Source organism: Carcharhinus amblyrhynchos, chromosome 35 (genome assembly GCF_965287045.1).
Source record: "Carcharhinus amblyrhynchos chromosome 35, sCarAmb.v2.hapA, whole genome shotgun sequence".
Taxonomy (NCBI): Eukaryota; Metazoa; Chordata; class Chondrichthyes; order Carcharhiniformes; family Carcharhinidae; genus Carcharhinus; species Carcharhinus amblyrhynchos.
Window position 1 is genome coordinate 6,006,067 of NC_137358.1, and position 18,861 is coordinate 6,024,927.

Genomic DNA, 18,861 nt, shown 5'->3' on the forward strand with positions numbered 1-18,861 from the left:
CCGTACCGCTCATGATCGGGCGTTGCATTGGGAAGAATCAAAACAGCTGCTGAATAGGATTCACCCTCATGCCCCATGAATGAATAGAGATTCAGTGAACAGAACAACAGCCAAATATGTTTAAGTCTCAACCATTTGCTGAAAATGGCCATGTTTTCTTATGTGACTGTGCCCTGTACATTCAGTAAACTCACTGTGTTTAAAAGCAGATGAACTCTGCAAGATTTGATTTGATTTATTATTGTGACGTGTATTACCATACAATGAAAAGTACTGTTTCTTTCGGTCTACATAGATGAAGCATGCCGTTCATAGAGAAGGAAAGGAGAGAGAGCAGAATTATAGTTATAGTGTCATAGTCACAGCTAGGGTGTAGCTTAAGATCAACTTAATGCAAGCTAAGTCTATTCAAAAGTCTGAGCAGCAGCAGGGAAGAAGCTGTTCTTAAGTCGGTTGATACATGACCTCAGACTTTTGTATCTTTTCCTGACAGAAGAAGGTGGAAGAGAGAATGTCTGGGATGTGTGGGATCCTTCGTTATGCTGGCTGCTTTGCTGAGGCAATGGGAAATGTAGACAGTCAGTGAATGGGGATGGTTTGCATGATGGATTGGTCGTCTACATTCATGACCTTTTGTAATTTCTTGCGATCTTGGGCAGAGCAGCAGCCATACCAAGTTGAGATACAACCAGAAAGAATGCTTCCTGTGGTGCATCTGTAAAAGTTGGCAATAGGCGTAGACAACATGCCAAATTTCCTTACACTTCTGAGAAAATAAAGGCGTTGGTGAACTTTGTATCAAGTAGCAAGCATTCCTAATCTTAGCTTTATTGATGTTACTGTTCCTTACATAGGTCCAGTAATGAAAGTGTTTTTTTTCTCCTGCCTCCTAATCTTTGTAACATCACTTGAAAAAACAGTACGTTAGTAAGTAACAGCCAGGATGGATTTGTTAGAAGCATTTATGCTGGCTTCGAAAGTCAAAAATCAAAGCCCATGAGATGAAAGGGGCAGTGGCAGAATGGAGTCAAAATTGACTAAGGAAAAGGAAGCAACTGAAAGGTTGTGTCTCATATGTCCATGCTGCCCTTTTTTTTTAAACCACTAAGCTAGTCCCAATTGCATTTGGCCCATATTTCTCTATACCCATCTTACCCATGTAACTAAATGCTTTTTAAAAGGCAAAATTGTACCCACCTCCACTACTACCTCTGGCAGCTTGTTCCAGATACTCACCACCCTCTGAGTAAAAACATTGCCCCTCTGGACCCTTTTGTATCACTCCCCTCTCACCTACGCCATCTAGATTTAGGGTGGCATGGTGGCACAGTGGTTAGCATTGCTGCCCCTCAGTGCCAGGGACCTGGGTTTGATTCCTGGCTTGGGTCACTGTCTGTGTGGAGTTTGCACATTTTCCCCCGTGTCTGTGTAGGTTTGCTGCGGGTGCTCTGGTTTCTTCCCACAGTCCAAAGATGTGCTGGTTAGTGCATTGGCCATGCTAAATTCTCCCTCTGTGTACCCGAACAGGCACCAGAGTGTGGCAACTAGGGGATTTTCGCAGTAACTTCATTGCAGTGTTAATGTAAGACTACTTGTGACTAATAAATAAGCTTTAACTTTAACCCAACTTTGCAAAAAGGTGTTGACTTATCAATGCCCCTCATTATTTTATAGAGCTCTATAAGATCATTTTTAAGTCTCCTATGCTCCAGGGGAAAATAGCCCCAGTCTATCCAGTTTCTCCTTATAACTCAAACCATCAGGTCCTGCTAGCATTCTAGTAAATCTTTTCTGCACTCTTTCTAGTTTAATAATATCCTTTCTATAATAGGATGACCAGAACTGTACACAGTATTCCAAGTCTGGCCTTACTGACATCTTGTAGAACTTTAACAAGACATCCTAATTCTGTATTCGATGTTCTGTGTACTCATACACTGCCGAATAGCAAGATAGTTTAAGGGTTGTGGTTTATTAACAGTTTAATCTCTCAACTTCTCTCACTTTTCCTCCTGCCCTGAAGGAAACCCTGCTTTATGGTGCAACCGTCATGGTTCGGGAGCCGGTTGGGGTGATAGCCATTGCTTGCCCAGATGAGAATCCCCTACTCAGTTTTGTGAGTCTCTTCGCTCCAGCCATTGTTCGAGGAAACGCAGTCATCATCGTTCCCAGTGAGAAGTACCCTCTGCCAGCCTTGGAACTCTACCAGGTACGGATAAAAGTTTGAAGATATCTGTGCAACAGTGAGATACATTCAATTATCCTTGAAGAGCACGTCCCGCCTGTATCCTACAATTGTACTGCAGTGAGATGAAGTTAAAAATTGTTGAAAGCCTCAACCCACTTAAAGTAATGAGTTTTCCAGACCACAGAATCCCGAAAGTGCAGAAGGAGGCCATTCGGCCCACTGTGTCCATACTCTCCGACAGAGCATCTTACCCAGGCTCTATCCCATGTAACCCCATGTATTTACCCTGCAAATTCACCTAACCTGCATGCCTTTAAACACTAAGAGGCAATTTAGCATGGCCGATTTCCCCCTAACCCACACACCTTTGAACACTAAGGAGCAATTTAGCACGGCCAAGCCCCTTAACCTGCACATATTTGGACAATAAGGGGCAATTTAGCATGGCCAATCAACCTCACCTGCATGTCTTTGAATACTAAGAGGCAGTTTTCCATGGTCAGTCCACCTAACCTGCTCATGTTTGGACTGTGGGAGGAAACAGAAGCACCCGGAGGAAACCCACGCAGACACAGAGAGAATGTGCAAATTCCACACAGACAGTCACCCAAGGCTGGAATTGAACCCAGGTCCCTAGTCCTATGAGGCAGCAGTGCTAACCACTATGCCATCCTTCTACCCTTGACCAGGGTGTGATAGATTCCATCCCTTAGTTACGCTGAGCTAACTGAATTCAGGTGGGTAATTGTTGATGCGTTAGGGTTTCTGCTGCTGAGACCCCCATGTTGAAAAGTACAGGCAGAAATTTCTAGTGAAGGCAGGACTGAAATTTCCCTGTTCAAAGTGCTCACTGACTGGGTTTGCACGAAGCCCGGGTACTTGTGCGGTTTACCAGAGCTGTCCCAGCAACTGTACAGCAGTGCCATGAGCACTGTCATCAGCGGGTGAGAGCTGTGAGCAAAAGAATGGGTGGCACGGTGGTTAGCATTGCTGCCTCACAGCGCCAGGGACCTGCGTTCGATTCTCGGCTTGGGTCACTGTCTGTGGAGTTTGCACGTTCTCCCCATGTCTGCATGGGTTTTCTCCGGGTGTTTCGGTTTCCTCCCACAGTCCAGAGATGTGCGGGTTAGGTTGATTGACCATGCTAAATTGCCCCTTAGTGTCGGGGGACTAGGAGGGTAAATACATATGATTGCATAAATCACAAACCAGGCACTGAAATATAATTCCCACTTTGTTTTTATCCTCCCTGTGTCTGGTACAATAGTGGGTGGATGTCTTGCTTTGAAGTGGTTAATGTCATCTTTCTTGCTACTTGGTGCTTGTTTCAGTGAGAATTGCTGATGCCAATATTCAAAGTACTTTTGGAACTGGTATTTTCACCAGCCATACACTGTCAGGCATAACCTGTCAGGTACAGGATTAAGCCTCTGTTATCCTATTCTCTACATTCGTCTTAATCTTAAAACATTCAAGTGATGTCTCTACATGCCCGGTTTCATGCTCCAGACTTCTCCAATTGATTTGTAGATTCACCTCTGCCTCAAAACACAAACAGCTTGCATTCTTAGGGAAGGCAATGGCACAGTGGTATTTTCACTGGACTAGTAAACCAGAACCCGGGGTAACAGAACCCTATGGTGCAGAAGGAGGCTGTTCGGCTCATCGAGCCTGCACTGGCAACAATCCCACCCAGGCCCAATTCCCATAACCCCACGTATTTACTCTGCTAATCTCCCTGACTCTAAGGGGCAATTTAGCATGGCCAGTGCACCTAACCTGCACATCTTTGGATGATTAGGGCAATTTAGCATGGTTAATCCACGTAACCTATACAGCTGTGGACACTAGGGAGCAATTTGGCATGGCCAATCCACGTAACCATACATCTGTGGACGCTACGCGACAATTTAGCATGGCCAATCCACCTAACCTGCATCTCTTTCGACTGTGGAAGGAAACCGGAGTACCTGGAAGAAATTCATGCAGACGGGGGTAAACATGCAAATTCCACATAGACAGTGACCTGAGGCTGGAATTGAACCCGAGTCCCTGGTGTTCTGAGGCGGCAGTGTTAAACACTGTGCCACCCCAAAGATTCAAAGCAGAAGTTTGAACAATTAAATAAGTCTTTGCCATTATAGCCATGTGCCTTGATGACACTATTGAGGTAGAACCATCCTTCCCAATTCAGGAACCAAACAAGGAAATGCTGGAAAATCTCAGCAGGTCTGGCAGCATCTGTAAGGAGAAAAAAGATCTGATGTTTCAAGTCCAGGTGACCCCTTTGACAAAGCTGCAACAGGGTGTGACTGGGACAGCTGTTAAAGCTTTGACAAAAACGTCAGCTCTTTTCTCTCCTTACAGATGCTGCCAGATGTGCTGAGATTTTCCAGTGTTTTCTCTTTTGGTTTCAGATTCCAGCATCCTCAGTAATTTGCTTTTATCTTCCTAATTCAGAACTGCTTTATGAGGAAATTATCCTCTTAACAGACCCAGCTTGTGGATTAAAGACTCTTATTTCTGCTTCTGTAGGTCTTTGAAACGTCAGATCTTCCAGCCGGTGTGGTGAATATTCTGACTGGTTGTCGTGACCACCTCAGTAAATTCCTAGCCGAGCATCAAGATGTCCAAGCCATGTGGTATTTTGGATCCGAAAAGGTAAACTGCCCGGGGAACGTGCAGAGTTCTCATTGTAAACCAGTGCTGCACTAGGTCGGCCACAGAGTGGGAAGAAAGGAGTGGGAGAACCAAAGCAGTTTCACTGGCCCAGATAATGGGGTTGACCAGCAAGGTGCAGTTACAGGTATAACTCATCAGCTGGAGTAAGGAAGTGAGTTACAGACTGAAATCTAATAATGGATTCTTGCTGCTTTTTACAAGAGGAATCGTAGGTTCAGACATCTGGTGTATATGCTTGGCTGAGGAGCCAATGGTACGAAGCTACCATCTGTAGGATTATGATTGAAAAGTAAAATAAGTAAAGTTTATTTATTAGCGTCACAAATAAGGCTTACATTAACACTGCAATGAAGTTACTGTGAAAATCCCCTAATTGCCCCACACTGGCGCCCGTTTGGGTACACTGAGGGAGAATTTAGCATGGCCAATGCACCCAACCAGCACGTCTTTCAGACTGTGGGAGGAAACTGGAGCACCCGGAGGAAACCCATGCAGACCCTGGAAGAATGTACAAACTCCACCCAGACAGTGACCCAAAGCCAGGAATCAAACCTGGGTCCTTGGTGCTGTGAGGCAGCAGTACCAACCACTATGCCACCTAGGGACAACCATGAGGCGATTGGAAATTTCACAGTAACTTCATTGCAATGTTAATGTAAGCCTTACTTGTGACTAATAAAACAAAAACTTTTTTATTAAAAAAATACAATTTTTTATTGAATTCAAATTCCACCATCTGCTGTGGCGGGATTCGAACCAGGGTTTCTGGATTAATAGTGGAACGATAATACCTCTAGGCCATTGTCTCCCCTAGACCTAGTGCTGGTTAAGATATGGGCCACAGAGCTCTCTGTGACTTTTAAGTAAATGCAAGCTAGAGGATGAACGAGTCTGGAGTGCAGTGGAATTAACCAGACTGGTGGTGACAAAGGCAGGCTTGTGGATTTCAACAGCAGAGGAGTTTGAAGCAAAGATGTGGTCAGATGATACAGAGGTAGAAATAGATACTCTTCGTAATGGCAAAGACACGTAGTCATATAGGTTGGGAAAAGCCTGGTTCAGTCTCAAAAGAATGCCAGGGAATACCAGATACCAGGAAGTGAGATAAATGTGGAAATATAATTGAGGGTTTCAACACAGAGTACAAAATTCCCAGGGAATGAAGTAAAGGCAAAAACCTTTCCGGTAATTTCTGTACAGAATTGTAGACACTTTGGGATTGAGATAAGAGCTGGAATGTTGTAGAGAATCCCTAATGGTCACCTATTGTGCAACAGAAAGCAGGAAGCCAGCCGAGGGCTGGAATCTAATCAAGGTTCCTAATGGCTTCCACATAGAAAAAGAGGGATCCTGGAAGTGAATTCAGGACTGGAACCTAATGAAAGGTTTTAACCAAAATAACCGATGCCTGAAGCGGGTTCCTGGCTGGGTTCTGCTCTTGAGGCTCAGATAGGCACTGTCCATGTTTGTAGGCCTGATCTACACAGAGTTTGATAAAATGCAGAGTCAGTTGCTATTTGATTACAGTATGTTTTGATAGCTCTTATTTAAGTAGAGAGATTTTAAAGCTTTGTTTCTGAATGAACTCAACCTAACCTACACACCTACAAGATTCTACACATCTTTGGACACTAAGGGGCAACTTAGCATGGCCAATCCACCTAACCTGCACATCTTTGGACACTAAGGGGTAATTTAGCATGGTCAATCCGCCTAACCTCCACATCTTTAGATATGAAGTGGCAACTTACCAATCCACCTAACCTGCACGTCTTTAAGACTAAGGGGTAATCTAGCATGGCCAATCCCCTCCTAACTTACAGAGCCTACACATCTTTGGTCACTAAGGGGCAATTTAGCACAGCCAATCCACCTAACCTACACATCTTTGGATATTAAGTGGCAACTTACCATGGTCAACCCACCTAACCTGCACATATTTGGACACTTGATGGGCAATTTAGCATGGCGAATCCGTCTAACCTACTTAAGACTTTACAGGATCAGAAATGGATCATTTCCAGTTCATTCTCTGCCAATTTTAACTGCAATCGATGTATTAACTCAGGGAGAACAAAACTGGTTTGGATTAGTGGAGCCTTTTGCATGGTGGGCTGGATAGGAGTCAGCAGAATGGGTATAGGATGTGGCGGGGGCTTTTAATATTTCCAATATATTTCTGTGACATTTTCTTGGTGTGATTAAAAGCAATACTGACCTCAATTTATTTCAGCCCAGTGGCAGTGTCATGAGATTAATAAACCTGAAAGTTGGAAATTCTTAATGCAGTTGGAGCGCATTGACCTGCAGCAGTAGTCACTGTTTCCATACTGGGGAAGGTTGTGGGATAAAGCGCATTGTTTCTGAAACACATCAAAAAGCTCTGCGAGCCTTGCTGGTGTGCGTATCACAGTCTGCAGCCAGCACCCGCTCACTTTTAATGTAGAGGAAATAGCTGGAGGGTGGCTGTGTGTGTGTGTGTTCGTGACAGCGTTTCTGATCTGTTGAGGCAAAAATAGAAGCCGAGTATTCACACCCCCTCTTAGGTTCTGACTGTTACTAAATATCATTCGCTCAAATTCTGGACCTGGGAAATAGTTAGGAGAGTTGGGTTGTTGACCTGGATTCGCTTAACGGTAACTGTTTCCACTGTGAAGAGGTCTGCGCTCTCTACGGTTTCCCAGAGAGGCCAGTGGTTGAAATTATAACAAAGTGGGCCTCGTATGCAATGAATATATGAAGAATCCTTATAGAATCTCAACACAGGCGGCATGGTGGCACAGTGGTTAGCACTGCTGCCTCACCCCACCAGGGACCTGGGTTCGATTCCCAGCTTGGGTCACTGTCTGTGTGGAGTCTGCACGTCCCTGTGTCTGTGTGGGTTTCCTCCGGGTGCTCCAGTTTCTCCCACAGTCCAAAAGACCTGCTGATTAGGTACATTGGCAATGGTAAACTCTCCTTCACTGTACCCAAACAGATGCCAGATGTGGCGACTAGGTGATTTTCACAGTAACTTCATTGCAGTGTTAATGTAAGCCGACTTATGACACTAATGAATAAACTTCAAAAGAAACAGTTCAGAAGGAGGCCACTCGGTCCATCGAGTCTGTACCAACCATAGTTTCACCCAGCCCCTATCCCTACAGCCACAGGTATTTACTCTGCTAATCCCCCTGACACTAAGGGACAATTTGGCATGGCCAATCAGCCTAACCCATACGTCTTTGGAATGTGGGAGGGAACTGGAGCACCCAGAGGAAACCCAACAGACACGAGGAGAACATGCAAACTCCACTCAGACAGAGACCCAGGCCGGGAATCGAACCCAGGTCCCTGGCACTGTGAGGCAGCAGTGCTAACCACTGTGCCACCATGCTGCCCCTAGAAAGAGTCTGACCATCAGTACTACCCTTATGAATTTGGAGTCAAACAGTCCTCCCCCCAATGCCCTACCATTGACTGAGTAAGTCCTGCCCCTGACTTGGTCTACCAAAATGCATCACCTCGCATTTATCTAAGTTAAACTCCCATTCATCGGCCCACTGGCCCAATTGATCAACATCCCATTGCAATCCTTCATTGTCCACTAAGCCATCAATCTTGGTGTCATCTACAAACTTATTAACCATGCCTTCTAAATTGTTTAAAAGAATGATTCACTTTTACCTTTTGATCACTTTGAGTCAAATCCATTTAAGTTTATTTATTAGTGTCTCAATTTAGCTTACATTAACTCTGCAATGAAGTTACTGTGAAAATCCCCCAGTCACCACACTCAAGCGCCTGTTTGGGTACACTGAGGGAGAATTTAGTATGGCCAATGACCAAAGCAAGGATAGATAAATTTTTGAACAGTAAGGGAATTAAGGGTTATAGTGAGCGGGCGGGTAAGTGGAGCTGAGTCCCCAAAAAGATCAGCCATGACTTTATTGAATGGTGGAGCAGGCTCGAGGGGCCAGATGGCCTGCTCCTAGTTCTTATGTTCTTTTGGACTGTGTGAAGAAACTGGAGCACCCGGATGAAACCTACGTAGGCACGGGGTGAACATGTAGACCCCACACAGACGTTGACCCAAGCCATGTTGGTGATGAGGGACTGGGGGTTGGGAGAATGAATGGGGGTTGGTTGGGGGGACGAATTAGAGAGCCTCATTATGTGAAGGATCTTTCTTTCTTTTGCAAAAGTTTATTCACATAAAATCTGAGAGACAAATGACCAAATATTTCCAGTTATTCCAACAGTAAAGTTTGATGATACATTTTCTCCAGAGATCAATTTAAACAGTTAGGATTATATACACAGTCCCAGGGGTTTTACCCAGTTACCAACCCCTAGGTCTACACCGTAGCTTTTCTCCATTGTGCCTTGATGATGGCTGCCCCAAACCTCTTGCACCCCTCAGCATGTACTCCTTGGCAATAATCTCTCCCTCAATGTCAACAAAACGAAGGAGATTGTCATCAACTTCAGGAAGTGTAAAGGAGAACATGCCCCTGTCTACAGCACCACGGATGAAGTAGAAAGGGTCAAGAGTTTCAAGTTCTTAGGAGTCCAGATCACCACCAACCTGTCCTGGTCCCTCCATGCTGACACTATAGTTTAAAAAAAACACACCAACGCATCTACTTTCTCAGAAGACTAAGGAAATTTGGTATGTCAACTATAACTTTCACCAACTTTCACAGATGCACCATAGAAAGCATTCTTTCTGGTTGTATCACAGCTTGGTATGGCTCCTGCTCTGCCCAAGCCCACAAGGAAATGCAAAAGGTCGTGAATGTAGCCCAATCCATCACGCAAACCAGCCTCCCATCCATTGACTTTGTCTACATTTCCTGCTGCCTCAGCAAAGCAGTCAGTATAATTAAGGACCTACATACCTCGGACATTCTTTCTTCTGTTGGGAAAAAGATACAAAAGTCTGAGGTCATGTACCAACTGACTCAAGAACAGCTTCTTCTGTGCTGCTGTCAGACTTTTGAATGGATCTACCTTGCATTAAATTGATCCTAGTGTACAGCCTAGCTATGACTGTAACGCTACATTCTGCACTCTCTCATTTCCTCCTCTATGAATAGTGTGCTTTGTTTGTATAGCACGCAAAAAAACAATATTTTTCACTGTTAATACATGTGACAATAATAAGCCAAATCAAATCAAACACTGTTGAGGACAGTTCTTTGCACTGGAAGATCAACAAGCTTCTGGCAGACCAAAGAGCGTCCTTCATTGAGTTGATGATCCTCCAATAGGAGTTGATGTTTATCTCTGGGAACCGGCGGTGGAGCACAGAATCCTGTGTCACAGCTGCTCAGGATAAACCTCAACAAATACCACCGCATCTCTCTCCAAACTCTCTTTGCAAAGACACATTTCTACGAGGAGATCTGTGACCGTGTGAGGAAATTTTCTTTTTAATATTTCACTCCATTCTTAATGCCCAGAGTGGACTGGGCAAACCTGAATCCATTCCTTGCTTGCTTCAAAAAACCAAATTCAAAATCCAATTGAATCCAATTCATGGATTCCCCCAAGAGAGATGAACAATATCCAAGCTGACAACAAGGCATTGCATCCTATCTTGGCCATGATCTGATGCTTGATCTAGGCCAAGATGATCATGTGAGAAAATGGGATAAACACACAGCTGTTAAGTTTTGTAAAGTATAACTTTCAAGAGATTTGTGTGCTGGACATCTGGACTGTTCCCCTTCAAGCTGTGCCTCGCTAGTTGAGTTGTCATTAGCTTTAGCATGTGATGGTGGGACTCAACAGGTACAGGAAGAGAAAATAGAACAGTTTGATAAGATAACAAGATAAGAAAATGATATGTTAAAAGTTGGCACTCAAAGGAGAGAAGACACTGGTCCATCTTGTATCTTAGAATGCTGAGGGACGTTGAGGAGGAAATAACTAAAGCCACATTGTCCATGTAAATTTCTTCACAAAGTGGGGATGCCATAGACAGAATAATAACATGCAAATTTCTAGCAATCATGTTACAGGATATAGAAATCATAGAGTCCCGACAGTACGAAGGAGGCCATTTGGCCCATCGGGTCTGCACCTACAACAATCCCACCCTGGCCTTATCCCCATAACCCCACATATTTATTCCACTAATCCCCCCGAAACAAAGGGAGAATTTAGCAAGGCCAATCAACCTGACCTGCACATCTTTGGACTGTAGCAGGAAACCGGAGCACCCAGAGGAAACCCACACAGGACAGGGAGAACATGCAAACTCCACACAGACAGTGACCTGAGGCTGGAATTGAACTCAGATCCCTGGTGCCATGAGGCAGCATTGCTAACCATTGTGCCACCCAAATATTAATATTATATTAAAAAGACATGGGTTAACTGAGGGGATTTGCATGGCAGGATTCTAATGGGTCTGTGACATTTCTGTGAAGAAATAGTGGAACATAGCAAAAGAAGTGTGTATGAAGATGCAGAATATAGGTAGATAGCTCATTCAAAGGGGAAGCAAAGACTTGGTTGACCAGATAACCATCTTTGTTATTTGCAGTATTCTATGACTCTGAATGAAATTGCCCATTTTACTGTAAAAGTAAAATTACTTTGGCGTTGGATTGTCAAAGTCCGCCTCATTTACTTGAGTCTTGAAGTTCAACTCAGGCCAACTACTGATCACGTGTTGCAGTAATCTATGATCTCCCTTGTCTGTGCTGTGACAATTTCACCATAATCTTGATTACTTTTGAGTGAGGTTAGCTGTTGGTGACTGAGAGCAGAATTTTGGACCAGCCGCTGGGACAGCCTCCTTGCTCCAAAGTTAATTAGTGCCACTGAATCTCTCAACACTCAACCAAGCACAGTGGCATAGTGGTTAGCCCACTGCTACCTCACAGCGCCAGGCACCTGGATTCAATTCCTGCCTTGGGTCACTGTCTCTGTGGAGTTTGCACATTCTCCGTGTCTGCATGGGTTTCCTCCAGGTGCTCTCCCACAGTCCAAAGAGGTGCAGGTAGGTGGATTGGCCTTGCTAAATTATCCCTTGGTATACCCGACAGGTGCCGGAGTGTGGCAACTAGGGGATTTTCACAGTAACTTCATTGCAGTATGAATGTAAGCCTACTTGTGACTAATAAATAAACTTTAACTTAAGCTCGCCTTAACGCATTGCCTGAAAGATATGCTGGTCCGAAAGACATACTGGTTAGGTGCATTGTCTGTGCTAAATTCTGTCCCAATGTACCCGAACAGGCACGGTAACTTCATTGCATTGTTAATATAAGCCTACTTGTGACTAATAAATAAACTTTTACTTAAAAAGGACAGTGCCTTCAACAAAAGAGGCCTCCCCCGCCTCTACGCAGGTGGTATCAGCTTGGATCAGTGCTTCTGAAAGCGTGCTGGGTGGACCACCCCACTGGTGGTCTGCTATGGGTCCCCATGTGGTGCATAAACTGGTCCAAAATGCAAGTCAGCTAAACTGGTGTTTCGACAAGAAAGTTTGACAGACTTTTGACCCCCATGTGCACACCAAGTAACCTGGACTTGCCATTGCAACTCTAAAGCACCCGCTGCCACTCAGAGCAATGTACAACTATGCGATTGCATTTTCAACACTCATGGGGCGAAAACAGAGGAGACTCTGGGTGAATGTGGAGCCCAACCTGAGACTGAACCCCTTCCAGCTTGAAACCAGACCATACCTCATTGGTGTCTCAACCAATGTCATGATATTGTCAGCAGGCTAGTACTCCTCAGGCTCAGGATGCTCAGGGGATATGTGTTCAAGTCCCATCATGGCAGTTGGTGGAATTTTAAATTGAATTAATATGAAAGATCTGGAATTGAAAGTTAGCCTCAGTAATGGCGAGTGTGGCAATGATCTCTCATCAATTACTGTGAAAACCCATCTGGTTCACTAACATCCCTTTAGAGAAGGAAATCTGCCGTACTTACCTGGTCTGACATACATGTGACTCCAGAGTTACAGCAATGCGGTTGACTTTCACTGCCTCTCTGAAGTGGTGACCCACTCAGTTCAAGGACCAGTAGGGGTGGGCAACAAATGCTGGCCGCCTTGAACATATGGGCAGCACGCTAGCACAGTGGTTAGCACTGATGCTTCGCAGTGCCAGGGACCTGGGTTTGATTCCCAGCCTCGGGTCACTGTCTGTACGCGGTTTTCACCTTCTCTCCGTGCCTGCGTGGTTTTTCTCAGGGTGTTCCGGTTTCCTTCCCTAGACCAGAGTTGTGCGGATTAGGGGGATTGGCCATGCTAAATTGCCCCTTAGTGTCAGGGGGACTACCTCAGGTAAATGCATGGGGTTATGGGGATAGGGATTGGGTGGGATTGTGGTCAGTGCAGACTCAACAGGCTAAATAGACTTCTTCTGCACAGTAGGATTCTATGATCCTCAGTAATGCCCACAAACGGGGAAAATAATAAAGAATAAAAAAGTAAAGTAAGCAAAGCTTACTCATTAGTCACAAGCAGGCTTACAATTACACTGCAATGAAGTTTCTGTGAAATCCGCTAGTTGCCACATTCCGGCACCTGTTCAGATACACTGAGGGAGAATTCAGCATGGCTAATGCACCCAACCTGTGCATCTTTAGGCTCCTGAGCACCTGGAGGAAACCCACATAGACATAGGACATGTAAACTCCACACAGATAGTGACCCAAGCCAGGATTCTAACCTGGATCCCTGGCGCTATGAGGCAGCAGTGCTAACCACTGTGCCACCGTGCCGCTCCGTCACTCCAAAGATGTGCAGGTTAGGTTCATTGGCCATGCTAACTTGTTCTTCAGCGTTCGGGGGGGTTAGCAGGGTAAATATGACAGGTTACAGGGATAGGGCAGGGCATGGGCATGGGATTGCTGTTGTTGCAGGCTTAATGCTCCAAATGGGCTCTTTCTACACTGATGAATCCACGATCCTTCCCATTAGTTCTGATTGTTTTTACTGTGAGAAGTGTTTGGGGGAAGGGGTTGTAGGAGATCCACCCGGTGTCTCATTTCATCTGAGTGAAAATGTTTAAGAGTCACTGGCTTAGATTGTGAGTTGGAGTTTGGACGTGGGTATTTGCGCCAAATGGCATTGCTGCCAACTGCACTAAACTAGCAATTAAGTCTCAACACTCCCTGCCAAAGGTATGTTTCTCCTTTGTCCACTTTTAACAGTTAATAAGTCACCATTCCCTCACCTTTGACTGGGCAGAGAGAAGAAAACAAAAGTCCCGTTTCTCTCCCTCCATGGCAAAAGTCAACCAGGTATGACACCCGATACGATGACGCAGATGTTGTGAGGCTTAGCTTTTAACTGATTAGTCCAGCACAGCACTTGCTACTAGTAGTTCATCTGTGGTATTTTTTAAAACTTATCAAATAAGGCGAGGCTTGCTTTTGTGTCCTGTTTAAACATAATTTGTGAAATTCCCCTAAGTAATACTTGGCCCAGTGCCTAAAGTCATTTCTTCCTGTTGCAATGTAGGTCAGTAGCTTGCTAAGGGCAAATTATTAACCCCTGTGGGTGCAAAGTGGTTGAAAACTAATTTCAGCAGCTGCCTGGTGGGGGTTAATGGGTTACCCTATCCTCATAACTCCACACATTTACCATGGCAAGTCCACCCAACCTGCACATCTTGGGAACACTAAGGGACAATTTAACATGGCCATTCCACCTAACCTATACATCTTGATTTGATTTATTATTGTCACGTGTATTAACATGTAATGAAAAGTATTGTTTCTTGTGCGCTATACAGACAAAACATACCATTCATAGAGAAGGAAATGAGAGTGCAGAATGTAGTGTTACAGTCATAGCTAGGGTGTAAAGGAAGATCACCTTCATGCAAGATACGTCCATTCAATAGACTGACAGCAGCTTTCCTGATTTGCTTTTTCACTTTCCCTTTGAACCTTCTATATTGGGCGGCATGGCGGTTAGCACTGCTGCCTCACAGTGCCAGGAACCCAGGTTTGATTCTGGTGTCGGGTTACAGTCTGCATGTAGTTTGTACATTCATCCCATGTCTGCGTGGGTTTCCACTGGGTGCTGTGGTTTCCTCCTATGGTCCAAAGATTTGGGGGGTGGGGTGGTGGTTGGCCAGCCATGGTAAATTGCCCCTTAATGTCCCAAGGTGTGCAGGTTAGGTGGATTGGCCATGCTGAATTGCCCCTTAGTTTTCAGGGGGCTAGCAAGGCTAAATACGTGGGGTTATGGGGATGGGGCCTGGGTGGGATTGTGGTTGGTGTAGAATCGATGGGCCAACTGGCCTCCTGCACTGTGAGGATTCAATGATTCAGCTTGGATCTCAATTGTATTTTCTACCTGGCAGCCGCCATAAGTGCACTTTATCTTAATTCTATCTATTCTGTCATCCACGGAGCTCTGGGTTTGGTCTTTTGACTCTTTCTTTGACTTGGTGATGCCAAAGAACTAGAAATTGCAAAAGTTACAGGCCACTCACTTTAATTTCGATGGTGGGGAAATTCTAGAAACAATAAATTGGGACTAAAGTAATGGTCATGTGGATGACCGTATGTTTATTTAAGGAAATCAGCATGGATTTCTTAAGAGAAAATTACGTTTAACTAACATGCTGGAATTTTTCTTTGATGAGATAACAGAGAAAGGTGATGAGGTTTACATGGACTTGACAAAAGGCTATTGATACAGTACCACACATCAGACTCAGAACAATGAACAGTGCAGCACAGGAACAGGCCCTTCGGCCCACCATGTTGCGCTGAACCTGGCAAAGTAAACTAATCCCTTCTGCTTGCCCTTGCTCTGTATCCCTCTATCCCTTGCATATTCATGTGCTTATCTAAAAGCACATGAGCAAAGTTGTAGTTCGTGGAATGAAAGAGACAGTAGCAGTGTGGATACAAAATTAGCTGAGGATAGGAAACTCGGGGGAGTGGCGTAGTGGTATTGTCACAGACTAGTAATCCAGGGACCCAGGGTAATATCTGGGGACCTGCGTTCGAATCCCATCATGGCAGATGTTGAAATTTGAATTCAATAGAAACCTGGAATTAAAAGTCTAATGATGACCATAAATTGGTGCCATGTTTGGCACAACATGGTGGGCCGAAGGGCCTGTTCCTGTGTTGCAGTTCTCATTGTTCTACGTCTGATGGTGCGGCACTGTATCAGTAGCCTTTTGTCATGTCCATGTAAACATCATCAGCTTCCTCTGTTACCTCACCAAAATAATTCCATTGCCGATTGTTGGAAAAAACCCATCCGGCTCACAAATGCCCCTTTCGGGAAGGAAATCTGCCATCCTTACTTGATCTGGCCTACAAGTGACTCCAGAGTCACAGCAATGTAGCTGATTCTCAACTGCCCTCCAAAGGCATCTAGGGATGGGCAATAAATGCTGGCCCAGCCAGCAATGCCCATGTCCCACGAATAAATTTAAAAAAGACTTGTGGCTAATGGATGTTTTTCAGGCCAGAGGAAGGTTTGTATTGGCATTCCCTCAAGGTCAGGGTTAAGACCTTTGCTTTTCCTGATGTATATTAATGACTTGTGCAAAGCACCATTTCAGAACTCTGACCATTCCTTTTCGAGGTAAAATGCCTTGATTGTGGCCGACATACCTATTTTTTTAAGGTAGCCCACTGTTTAGCTACCAGTTTTCTGCTAAACCTGATGTGAGGCGATGGCCTAGTGGTATTATCGCTGGACTATCAATGGAGAAACTCTCAGCTAATGTTCTGGGGTTCCGGGTTTGAATCCTGCCACAGCAGATGGTGGAATTTGAATTCAATAAGAAATATCTGGAATTAAGAATCTATTCATGACCATGAAACCATTGTCAATTGTCGGAACAAACCATCTGGTTCACTGATGTCCTTTAGGGAAGAAAATCTGCCATCCTTACCTCAATCAAAGAGTAGAATCCCTGCAGAAGGAGACCATTTGGTTCATTGAGTCTGCACTGACCTCAATCTCACCCAGGCCCTATTCCCTTAATGTCACGCACTTAGGGTCAATTTTAGCATGGCCAATCAACCTAACGTGCACATCTTTGGACTGTGGGAGGAAACTGTTGCACCTGGAGGAAACCCATTCAGATATGGAGAGAATGTGCAAACTCCACACAGACAGTGACCTAAGCCAGGTCCCCGGTGTTATGAGGCAGCCGTGCTAACCACTGTGTTGCCCCTACATGGTCTAGCCTATACGTGAACAAGGACAACTAAGGATGGGCAATAAATGATGGCCAGCCAGTGAAGCACATGTCCTACGAATGAATAAAAAAACCTACAACTTATTCTTTTTACGTTCTTATCCCAATAAAGTTGGCTTTCTCCCAGATAATTCTCACTCTGAACTGTTACTCGTCCTTTTCCGTAGTCATTCCAAACCTTATGAATAGTCACTGTCCCCTAAATATTCTTTACCCGCAAGACATTTTGGAATGGTTTTGAAAGAAGGCAAATAAATCCAATCTTGTTCCTGATGGAGCGGTTTGGAGGTCAGTGTCTAATCTTTGGCACCAAGCAGTGTCTCTTTGCAATATCCTGTATCGGGAGCTGTGCCCTATAACTTAGGTTTGTGAACTTTTTATATCTATGTAAATATCTATAGCTGTATGCAGCACAGTGGTTAACACTGCTGCCTCATGGCACCCGGGGCCCAGATTTGATTCCCAGCTTGGGTCACTGTGTGTGTGGAGTTTGCACATTCTCCCCATGTCTGCGTGGATATCCTCCAGGTGCTCCTGTTCGATTTCCAGCTTGGTTCACTGTCTGTGTGGAGTTTGCAGTTCCTTTCTCCCTGTGTCTGCATGGGTTTCCTCCGGGTGCCCCAGTTTCCTCCCACAGTCTAAAGATGTGCATGTTAGGTGGATTGGCCATGCTAAATTGCCGCTCAATGTCTTGGAGACTGGTAGTGTAAATATAAGTGGTTTGGAGGACAGGGCCTGGGTGGGATTGTGGTCTATGCAGACTTGATGGGCTGAATGGCCACCTTCTGCACTGTAGGGATTTTATGATTCTCTATTTTTTTTAAATCATCTTTTGTTTTGTCTGCTGTAGGGGTCAAAGCTTGTCGAGTGGGCGTCGGCTGCGAATTTGAAGAGGACTTGGGTGAATTACGGGGTCCAGCGTGATTGGCGGAACCCTCGGCAGGGAGCCGGCGAGGAGTTTCTGTACCATGCTACGCAGTGCAAGAACATCTGGATTCCCATGGGCGAAATCTTTGCCAACTAGATCCACACTAGCCAGCAAACTGTGTGAAGCTCCCCACTTTTCCTTCATGTGGACACAGCAATCGGTGATTCTCAAGGAGTTCCGCCTGGCTAAATTTTGACTGCCTTTCCCATTGTAATGTGAATATTGGGTTGGTCAGGAAAACCAAACGTTAAAATTTTCCAATCTAATTGACCACAGATCTGGCCGGTGTGTCGGCAGGGTATTTGATGAGGGGTGGGGTGGGCAATGATTATCTGCAAAATCAAAGGCATGATGGTAAATACATGGGGTTACGGAATAGGGCCTGGGGAAGATACTATGTCTGAGAGTCAGTGTAGACTCCTCCTGTGCTGTAGGTATTCTACCTGTGTATCTGAATTTCTTCCTCAGTGTACCCAAACAGGCGCCGGGGTGTGGCAACGAGGGGATTTTTATACTAACTTCATTGCAGTGTTAATGTAAGTCTGATTGCGATTAATAAATAAACTTTACTTACTTAGTTTCGCAAACTTACCTCTGTGGATCTTATTAGTTGGAGAAATGCAGTCATAGAGAAATAAATCTTCTGAACAAGTAGAAAATCTCGCCCAGGATCATTTGCCCAGGGCTCACTGCAGAGTTGCAAAGCTCTGAAAGAGCAATGCAACAATTTCACCACTCCCAATCAAGCATGACCCTGGTGCCATTGTCCACACTCGGAGCAGATGGGCGCTTTGAGAATGTATAGCTTTTTTTAACAAAATGAGTTGCGTGTTCAACTTGCTCATCAAATATCAAGCAGGTGCGGGGGGAAGCCT

The 18,861-nt window shown here is 44.8% G+C and overlaps 1 protein-coding gene across 1 annotated transcript in view; it reads left to right on the forward strand.

Moving 5' to 3' along the window:
• The window catches only part of aldh16a1 (aldehyde dehydrogenase 16 family, member A1), a 70,013-nt gene extending 51,440 nt beyond the window's left edge, over positions 1–18,573 (forward strand). The window contains exons 15-17 of the mRNA XM_080217583.1: positions 2,024–2,209; positions 4,724–4,849; positions 17,909–18,573. Of these exons, the coding sequence (XP_080073709.1) occupies positions 2,024–2,209; positions 4,724–4,849; positions 17,909–18,082 (486 nt within the window). The 3' untranslated portion in view covers positions 18,083–18,573. The remainder of the gene's footprint in view (positions 1–2,023; positions 2,210–4,723; positions 4,850–17,908) is intronic.
• The last annotated feature ends 288 nt before the right edge of the window (positions 18,574–18,861 follow it).